At 41.7% G+C, this 11,003-nt stretch overlaps 1 protein-coding gene across 2 annotated transcripts in view; it reads left to right on the forward strand.

Annotated features, from left to right (window-relative positions):
* Positions 1-10,527, forward strand: part of mllt1a (MLLT1 super elongation complex subunit a) — a 30,559-nt gene extending 20,032 nt beyond the window's left edge. For both annotated transcript variants that reach the window (XM_052094420.1, XM_052094421.1), the window contains exons 11-12: positions 7,576-7,647; positions 7,767-10,527. In XM_052094420.1, coding sequence (XP_051950380.1) covers positions 7,576-7,647; positions 7,767-7,895 — 201 coding nt within the window. In that variant the 3' untranslated portion in view covers positions 7,896-10,527. The remainder of the gene's footprint in view (positions 1-7,575; positions 7,648-7,766) is intronic.
* Positions 10,528-11,003: the final 476 nt, after the last annotated feature.

Consider the following 11,003-nt stretch of genomic DNA (forward strand, 5'->3'; position numbering starts at 1 on the left):
ACAGTGAACAGCGTGAGCCTTCACGCGCTATGTCATCGCAATAGTAGATAGGTCTAGACTGTAATTTTAAAAACACAAAACAAGGCTTCAGTAATGATACATTTTATTAAACATGAAAATAATGTGAAGAAATAAGCAATATAACAATTACAATAATGTTACAATCGTTTCTTTGCAAGTAAAGTTATAATAGAGAAATATTTACATGCTAAAGAATATATACATATATTACTGTGCTATGAAATCGTTACATTATAAACAACTTGAGATGAGCATTCATTGATGGGGAATAACCTTGTACCTATAGTGGCTTTTAGATGTCATTTTAAATGGTCCACTCTGTTTAAACAGACTGTCTGCTAAAAGGACAATGGAAAGTGACAGCAACTTGCATTTTTGCGAATGGGTTAAAAGAAATGAGAAAACAGCGGCACACACACATGCTTAGGGAATCTTAAAATTGCAGCAATGATATAAAATACTCACTAAGTCATGAACATTTGTATACATGTGTCATAATGTGTCCCGTAGAGATCAAGGGGAGATGGTAGATAGGCTCAGGACTCAGATATCATCCCAAAGAGGATTTTTATTAAAGGCCAGTGGAGTAGTAGGGGTGTACGAACTCTCAGTGAAGTGTCACAGAAACAATTCCAAAATTAAACCAAAAAAATATATATTTACCAAAAATAAACATACACTGGACTCAGTGCAAACTTTGATATGACAATAACCAAAGAAAACAAATTGCTACAGGCAGCACAAATCTTCATGATATGTTCAGCAATATAACCCCCTCCTCTCCTCCCAAGGTTCCGTTTAGACTGTCTTATATAGCCTAGAACAGGCTCATTACACTCAAGACCATACCAACTACAGGGTTATCAATACAAAACCTTTGTAGCTTAAATATATGACCATTATACAATTAACTTTCCAAAAATCAAAAATTAAATAAAATAAACTCATTCAGCAACTTAAACTAAATGCAAACACAATAAGACATTTCCCCATGCCTACATTACCAAGGATTAAGTTCCCTATTAGTAGAAATCGTTTAACCCAACCCAAGAAAAAGGAAAGCTGTGGACCCGCCCCTCCTTTGAGGAGTCACAGGAACAGGAAATGGTAAGTAAACAGCATGTGGGGTATCTGTTTGCAATGTGGGAAAAAAATACAAATTTGAAATAATAAATAACAAAAATGCATAGCTAAAAACTTGTCTGTGTGGTTAATGAAAAAAAAAAATCAAAAGAAACTATAGTAGACATAACATGTTGTCAAGACCACTGATATGTGCACCTATCTGCAATCAACTCCAACAGCATATCTTCAACTTATTATAAATGAGTATTATAGAATAATGAACCTAAGGGACTGCACCATAGTCAACAGAAACACAAAACCCTAAATAACAAATGTAAAGAAACATAAGTCCACAAACAATTTGTAATGACTACAGCAGTGATGACGACATCTTAGCTCCCGTCATCACACACCCCACTCCTTAAGCCCGTCACTCATCATAGTGACGGGACAGAAAATCCGCAACAACATTTTGAGCTCCTGCCCTGTATTTCACTTGAAATTTAAACGGTTGCAGTGAGAGGAACCAGCGGGTAATCGCGGGCATTGCTGTCTTTCATCCTGTGGAGCCATTGCAAGGCCCGATGATCAGTCTCCAAGAGGAAATCTTTACCAATGAGGTAATACTTCAGAGTATCTAATGCCCACTTAATAGCCAGAGCCTCTTTCTCCACAGTAGAATATCTGACCTCACGAGGGAACAATTTCCGGCTAATATACTGCACCGGCCTTCGATTTTCACTGTCACCTTGCAACAGGACAGCTCCTAGCCCTACTCCCGATGCATCCGTCTGCACTGTGAAAGGAAGGTCAAAGTTGGGGCTCTGCAACACTGGCCCCTGACACAAACAACCCTTGAGATCTTGAAATGCTGTTTCACACTCAGGTGTCCACACAACCTTTTGGGGCCTAGCCTTCTGAGTGAGGTCAGTGAGCACAACTGCTCGAGTGGAAAAATTAGGAATAAAACGTCTGTACCAACCTCACGAGACCTAAGAAAGACCTCACCCGCTTTTTGGTTGTTGGAGGTGGGCAAGAACGCACTGCCTCCACTTTGTCCACTTGAGGTTTAATTACCCCACCACCCAGCACATATCCCAAATAAGACACTTCAGGCTTTGCCAAATGACATTTAGTGGCGTTAACCACGAGCCCAGCATCATGGATTCTGGAGAATATAGCTGACAGGTGCTCCAGATGGTCTTCCCATGACGAGCTGTAAACAACCACATCATCAATGTAGGCTGCTGCAAAGTCCTCAGTACCTCTCAGAACACAGTCCATAGTCCTCTGGAAAGTCGCTGCGGCCCCATGAAGGCCGAACGGCATGACCCTAAAATGATAGAGCCCACTTGGGACCCTGAAAGCAGTTAGCTCCTTGGAAGTGTCAGACAAAGGAATCTGCCAATAACCCTTACATAAGTCCAGTGTGCTCAGATACTTGGCTTTACCCAAACGTTCTATGAGTTCGTCAACCCTTGGCATGGGGTAAGGGTCAAAGGCAGAAATAGCGTTCATCTTGGAGAAATCTACACAAAATCTTAATGTGCCATCCTTTTTCGGTACCAAGACGACTGGGCTGCACCACTCACTCCTGGAAGGCTCGATCACCCCCATCTCCAGCATTACCTTTACTTCATTCTTTAACTCGGGTATGAGTCTTGCAGGAACCCTACAGCAAGTCTGTCGGACTGGACCCTGTGATAGAAGGCGGATGTCATGCTGCATCACCTCTGTCCTGCCTGGTCTGTCACTGAATAGGCCCCTGGAACCCGTGATTGAAGGTTTTCCTGCTGCTCTGATGTCAAATGACCCAACTCAGGGAAGACCGGAGAATTCACAGCTGTAGGGAAATATTGCTCGTTAGACTCTTCCTCCTCGTCGACCTTCCGTGCAAACAGCTGGTCTGATAGGGGCCCTGGTCTATCTTGCCAGGGTTTCAGCAAGTTGATGTGAAAGACTTGCTTCTTTTCCGCCTGTTCAGGCAGGTATAGTTCAGTAATTGACAGGACCCATCTTCCTCAGTATCTCATAAGGGCCCTGCCACTTGGCGAGCAGTCCACTGTCTGATGTTGGGAGAAGCAATAACACTTTTTGGCCCGGGGTCAAAGTTCTTTTCCTGGATGACTGGTCATACCATGACTTCTGATGTTGCTGTGCCTTGGCCATATTGGTATGAACCATCTCTGCCATAGAGTCCATTTTCTCTCTCATTCTCAAGACATATGAAACCACATTCACCTGTTCCCTTGCTTTGCCTCCCTCCCAGGCCTCCCTCAGGATGTCCAGCGGTCCACGTACCTGGCGTCCATAGAGCAATTCAAATGGAGAGTAACCTGTTGAGGCTTGGGGAACCTCTCTATAGCTGAAGAGGAGATACGGAAGCCACTGATCCCAGTCTGAGCCTGTCTCAGATACTGAACTTGCGGAGCATTGCCTTTAAAGTCTGGTTGAACCGTTCAACCATACCATCAGTCTGGGGGTGGTACGGAGTGGTCTTAATGGCCTGTATGCCTAACAGTGAATAGACTTCTTTCATCTGTCTGGAAGTGAAATTGGTGCCTTGATCTGTAAGGATTTCTGAAGGTATCCCTACCCGTGAAAACAATTGCACAAGCGCATTCACAATTTGCCTGGTCTTAATCTTTTTAAGAGGAAAGGCTTCAGGGTACCTTGTAGCATAATCGCGACACCACCAAAATGTAACGGTTCCCTGACCTACTTCTCTCTAAAGGACCTACTATGTCCATGGCTACTCTCGTGAAAGGTACATCAATTATGGGTAGGCTGACCAGCGGTGCTCTGTCACCTTTCTTAACAGGGCCTGATAACTGACACTCTGGACATGACTTACAAAAGTCAATCACATCCATGTACAACCGGGCCAATAAAATCTGCTTGAAATTCTCATCAGAGTTTTCTGTTGCCCTAGGTGCCCTGACCAAGGAATGGAATGGCCCAAATGCACCACTTTAGCCCTCATCGACTGTGGGACAACTAGCTGATCACCACTATCTGTTTGTCGGTACAATATGTTCCCCTTCAACACAAACAATTCTTTGTCTTGAAATCTATTTCCGATTGTGAACTACCAGCTTTCTGAAATAGACCTTCAAGTGTAACATCCTGCTTCTGCAAATCAACTATATTATGAGGGATGTCATAAAAGTCGTTCCTGTCAGGTTCAGGGAGTTGCTCTACCATAACCGTTCCCCTGACTTTTCCCTGTCTTTTCTCCCTCCTGGACCTTTTAGCTCTGGGCTCCTCCGAAAAAGGTAACAAATTAAGAGACTGTTTATGCTCTTCTGCCTGTCTTGCCTTCGCTCTTGTAACTGCCCTAACCTCAGCTACAGCAGTCTGCCTTTGCAATAAGTCAACAAGTACTGGCACATCCCTACCCAAAACAACTGCATAAGGGGCTTGGTCCACAATGCCTACTGTCAACAAGTATGTTTGACCCTCAACCTCCATCTTCAAATCAACAGTAGCATACTCTCTCTCGTCTCCATGAACACAACGTACCCTTAGCTTAGCTTGACTGGACATCTGTAGATCCCCAACACACTCCTCTCTCACCAACGTCTGACTGGATCCAGTGTCTACCAAAGCCATAAACTGCTTACCTCCTATTTTCACCGAACAATTGTGTCTATATTCTGACCTGCTTCAACTAGTCTTTGAGACGGTCTGGGATCATAACAAAGACGTGCATTACTGACTCTTTGTAATGTACATTCTGCCTTCTTGTGCCCTGCCTGCCCACATCCATGACATATAAGCACTGCCTTCTCTTTGTATTGACCTTCTGGCTGTGGATAACTTTTAGGGTAAGATCTGGATTGGGGAGTCTGTGAACTTAAGCCTCTAGTGCCGCTATAAGATTGACCACTACCGAACCCCCTCCCAGACTTACCTGTCGTACTGTAGGCGCTGCCATGACTGTAACCCAGCTGGTAAGTTGACCGTCTAGCAGCAATGAAGGTCTCCGCCAGCTCAGCTGCTTGTTTCGAAGAAGTGGGATTGTGCTCACAAATCCAGGTTCTGATTTCGGGGTTAATCACTACAAGAAACTGTTCCAGCACAATCATTTCTCCGATTTCCTCCTTGGTCCGCTGTCTGGGTGTTATCCATTTGTCATACAGATCCTTCAATCTTGCCTGCAGCTCTTTAGGCGTCTCCTCTTGTCGTAGGGCTTTTGCCCTAAAACGCCGCCTGTAAGTCTCTGCATTGATCTCAAACTTATCCAAGATTGCTTCTTTCACTCTAGCATACTCAAAAGTGTCATCAAGATCCATGGCAACATAAGCCGCTCTTGCCTTGCCTGTCAGCAATGGCACTAGATGCAACGCCCAGTCCTCAATTTGCCATCTACAGGCTTGAGCAATCCGGCTCAAAGGTTGTTAAATAGTGCTCAATGTCATCATCCTCTTGAAGAGGTAACATCTTTGGGCCTTGCCAGCCCATCCATTGCGTGTGGAGCCACCCCTTGCCTGCTCACCGATGCCGTAGTCTCTCGACCCCCTCCTTCACCACTCTGCCTTCTGTGGAGTACTTGACTGGGAAGGGCTGTATTGCCTACGGAAGTCAAAGGGAAAAAGGCTTGCGCTGACACACCTCCCAATGTTTGTCGCTCTTGCCGCTCTCTCTGCACCTCCATCTGCAACTGCCCAAACTGATGTTGAAGAGTACGCCACCTGTGTTCTTGACGCCATGCTTCTTTTTCCAGCTGCGACTCTTTGGTATGCTGTGACTGCATGAAACTCTCAACAGTCTTTCTGAGCTGATCCATTTTCTCCCCTGTTGAGTCTGCCATCTGTGAAGTAGTGGCCACTGACACTATACCTTCCTGGTCAGGCATTGACTCAGCACCATCGTCATCTTCCTCCACCGTTCTCTGAATGGTTTGCCTCTTGGGTGGCATCCTGACGTTTCACTGAAGCCTTCTACTGCACTAGACAAAACCACTGCCACCATTTGTCATAATGTGTCCCGTAGAGATCAAGGGAGATGGTAGATAGGCTCAGGACTCAGATATCATCCCAAAGAGGATTTTTATTAAAGGCCAGTGGAGTAGTAGGGGTGTACTGAACTCTCAGTGAAGTGTCACAGAAACAATTCCAAAATTAAACCAAAAAAATATATATTTACCAAAAATAAACATACACTGGACTCAGTGCAAACTTTGATATGACAATAACCAAAGAAAACAAATTGCTACAGGCAGCACAAATCTTCATGATATGTTCAGCAATATAACCCCTCCTCTCCTCCCAAGGTTCCGTTTAGACTGTCTTATATAGCCTAGAACAGGCTCATTACACTCAAGACCATACCAACTACAGGGTTATCAATACAAAACCTTTGTAGCTTAAATATATGACCATTATACAATTAACTTTCCAAAAATCAAAAATTAAATAAAATAAACTCATTCAGCAACTTAAACTAAATGCAAACACCATAAGACATTTCCCCATGCCTACATTACCAAGGATTAAGTTCCCTATTAGTAGAAATCGTTTAACCCAACCCAAGAAAAAGGAAAGCTGTGGACCCGCCCCTCCTTTGAGGAGTCACAGGAACAGGAAATGGTAAGTAAACAGCATGTGGGGTATCTGTTTGCAATGTGGGAAAAAAATACAAATTTGAAATAATAAATAACAAAAATGCATAGCTAAAAACTTGTCTGTGTGGTTAATGAAAAAAAAAATCAAAAAGAAACTATAGTAGACATAACATGTTGTCAAGACCACTGATATGTGCACCTATCTGCAATCAACTCCAACAGCATATCTTCAACTTATTATAAATGAGTATTATAGAATAATGAACCTAAGGGACTGCACCATAGTCAACAGAAACACAAAACCCTAAATAACAAATGTAAAGAAACATAAGTCCACAAACAATTTGTAATGACTACAGCAGTGATGACGACATCTTAGCTCCCGTCATCACAACATGTTACAGTAACTTAAAAGGAAAACATTTAGTACTAAACACATTACGATTGATAAACCCAATATCCTCGAGTAATATTTGATTCATAAAAGCATGACAACCAATAGTAGCTCCAGCAACCCTTCCAGAAAACCTATCCAAGCATTATAGCAGGTAAACAACTTTGCCAAACAATTAACAATGAAACATCCCTCCGAAGACTGATGTCCTACTGCTGCTGTCCTGAACTGTGACTGACTGAACAGCCAAAGTCTCAAGCCCGTTCGCACAGCAAACGACATTGTCGCTTGGTGTCGCTAGACTCTGCAATCTCTGTCACTGATGGGTGCTCCTACAACTGTCGCTTTAATGTTATTGGTGGACTGTACATCTTGCCATAGGAGCTTCGTAAATTCTCCTTACAGATGATCTTTTTTTTAATGGAATATTTTCATTATTGATGCAAACTTGTGTCTCTAGAGCTGCTGTAGAAACGTATCTCTCTTTCTCATCTCGTTTTTGACATATTCAATCCTCTCATTGTTTCAGGCGTACACTGAAGAGTTGGTAGATCTCCATCGCAGGCTGATGGCATTAAGGGAGCGTAATGTTCTACAACAGGTGTGTGTATTGAGTGGGTGTTTGTTTGCAAGTATGTGTGTAAATGAATAAGAGCTCAAGTTGACTTTGGTTTGTGAACAAATAACACTGACCTGTTTATGTCCATTCCTGCCTTTCAGATTGTGAACCTCATTGAAGAGACCGGCCACTTTAATGTCACCAACACAACCTTTGACTTTGACCTTTTCTCATTGGATGAATCAACTGTCCGTAAATTACAGAGCTACCTGGAGGCGACTGCCACATGACAGGAAGTCAGACAAGGTTTGGGAAGTGGAGGACTGCCCTTTTTCACTTCTTCTTCTAGGAGTAGGCTTAAAGATACAGCAGGTGAAATTGACAAACAGGAAACAGGCATACAATCACAGAAGTACCGAGACATAGAAGAAAAGGAGAAGATAGTGAAAGTGGTTGATGCACAGACAATATTTTGGGGCGCTAGATGCACCTATGGTGCTTCTCACATCTGCAGCTGCTGACTTCCCAGGAAGACAAAAGTGGGCATCTCTCCATCTTCCTATCCAATGAACTTTAGCACTCCTCTCCTTCTCAATATTCTGTGGGACAGGAAATTCTCTGCTTATCGGGATTTTGAGGCCCATATCTGAATTGGAAAATGTCTCTCTCTGTTGCCATACGCACTGATGCATTGAGGGCCACAACCTTTAATATTTTATTTTTCTACCAATTTTTTTTAGGTATTTTTGATTATGGTCGCAATGAAAGCCCCGCACGCCATGAATGTATCGCTTTTAATCCTCTAGGGCTAGTCTTAGTGCCTTCATCATGCCATCTCATTTGTGCTCTTAGGGATTACATCAGTGTTATCTTTCATTCCGACTTTAGTATAGGTGAGATGCTGGGATACCTGGCTATTTTCTGGGAAATTCCAGTTTGTATGCTAATATGTATCATTTCTCATTTATGTGTTTGCCAAATGGGCCTTTGAATTCTTAAATGTTGTGCATTGCTAGTGCAGCTTGTGAAAGTATTTGGAAATCTGTGTTTATCTCTGTTCTCTGTCATTAAATCTGGTTTATAAATAGACTTGAAAGAGAGAGACAAAAGAAAAGGAAAAGATGGGTGAGGTGATGAGCTGTTTTTTGCTCAGTCATTGAGGTAAATAATGGGAAATGGCCCCTGAAACAGCAGTCTGTAAATTCACTGTGCTTCTGACTCGAAATCTTTATCTATGCCCTGTGTGTCCATTCTTATGCTAATAGCTTTAAGTGGTTTTGTGGCCTGAGCTATAGACCTCATGCCCTTTACTTCACCTTTTGAGAGTCTGGAAGTGTTTGTATGTGCGAATGTGTTTGGATACTTGGGTATAGCGGAGTGTAAGACGCTTTGTATTGTCTGTTTTCATGAGGTTTTTCATATGAAACTCTTAACAGGTTATGACAATATTTGCAAAATTGGAAATTTTCAACTTTACACTGATGAATTTTTGATTAAGCGATGCATTTGTTTTGTAGTGTGAGAATGGCTGTCTTGTGTGTCTGTGAACTTTTAACCCCAACTCCTAGTTTGTGAACTTTAACCTTTGACCGGATACTGCTTTGGGTCAGCCTGTCATAAAATGGGTGGGGCAAGAGGCCACAAGGGGGTGGGGTCATTTGAACTTGAGTGGCAGCTCTGAAGAAACGCCCCATTGAGCACACCATGTTCTTTTATTTTTCTTTATTTTATTTTTGAGGGGGTTATTTTTTAATTTATGTACCTCTGCACTTTTGGATTTGTTGACTCAAGTACTTAAGTAATTGTCTAAACTGTATTTTTAAGAATTTTATACAATATTTACATGCAATATATTAATTTGTGTTAATTTGTGTCTTGAATTTTCAGTTTTTAAGGATTATTTAGTTTTTGTTTTCTCTGTATCATTACATTATACCATCATAGACTGAAAAACGATCATGAGAACTTGAAACTTACTTCAGGCCAATTTGTGAGTTCATTGCAGGGTGTGTTTGTATATCAATTATGAATTACTACAAGGAGACATCTAGCATTGACAAACGGTCTGTTTTGTTGTAGTCCGCAGTACAGAACGTCGTTATGATCACTGCAAGAGACGAAGTGCAGATTTGCGAAAATAACAAGTATAGACCTTCATAGTAGCGCCTATGAGTTTTGGCAGGAATGAAAACTAGGCGGTGAGGGATAGTAGGCTACAGTCTCTTCAATGGGCTGTACTTATGTTTAATTTGGTGTTGAGCTTTCAGCAGATGAAACATGGAGTAAAAACAGGAGGCAAAAACTTCATAAAATACGAGATGTGTAACTTGTGAGCGCATACATTTTACTGACAGTACGTCTATCGCTCACAGCCTCGTTTTCATTCCAGTTGAAGATGGCACTACGTCTATTTGATTGTTTGTGATTCAAAGTAAATTCCTCTTGTTTTTGTGTTTTTTTTTTTTTTTTTTACATGGGACGCAACAAAATAACACTAATGGAAGGGACATACATTTCAACTATTCAAAATACATCGCATATACATGTATAATAAACGGTAAAAAAGATTATCTTATGTAAAGGAGGTGGAGGTAACATGCCAACGGTTAATAGTGTATCATTGTTAGATACAGGTGAAGAGGTCTGTCTTTTGTCCGTCAGTGGTGTTTTTATTTGTGTTTGTGAGCACGGAAGGACTCGCTGTATTTATCCGTGGGGATTGGGGGTGTCTGGGGTTTTACATGTCTGATAACGTGGTAGAAAATCCTTCCGTGATCTGAACAGAAGAGTTACCTTTAGTATGTGTTAAACTTGGCATACAGTGCCACCGTGTGGTCATTTGATGCAAGTTGTAATAAGGGCAAAATATCCTTTTTTATGTTTTTTATTGCAAAATCATATTATGAATAAAGTCAATTGAGTACTGTTTATAGCTTGCAGTGTCTTTCATCGCTAGTTTCAGTGATAGATAAGGACAACGAGACACAGAAATGTACGCGGTCTACCTAGCACGCAGCCTTCGAAAGGAGACACAGCTGTTAACTTTTATCCTTGTGTCTTCTTGGACTTACAATGAGACTTTTGTGACTTGGATGCAGCATCATTTAAAATCAATAGTTTTCAGTTTCAGATGTCATTTTAGAAATTGAGTATTCACAGTCAGTCATGATTACTTCAATCAATGAGTGAAAGTGTGAAATTACAGGACGGTTACTGAGATTAAGTGAGTAGTATTCGTCTGGTCATGTGATTCTAACATGGCAGCCCCCATGTGTGGGCTTTAAAAACAGCTTTTATGAGGATTTTGATATAACTGGAGTCTTCATAATAATGTGATTGGACAATTTCCTACATGTATTGCAAAATTACAGATAATTTCTTTAGGAGTTAAACTTTTT

The sequence above is a fragment of the Xyrauchen texanus genome, chromosome 27 (genome assembly GCF_025860055.1).
Source record: "Xyrauchen texanus isolate HMW12.3.18 chromosome 27, RBS_HiC_50CHRs, whole genome shotgun sequence".
NCBI classification, from domain to species: Eukaryota; Metazoa; Chordata; class Actinopteri; order Cypriniformes; family Catostomidae; genus Xyrauchen; species Xyrauchen texanus.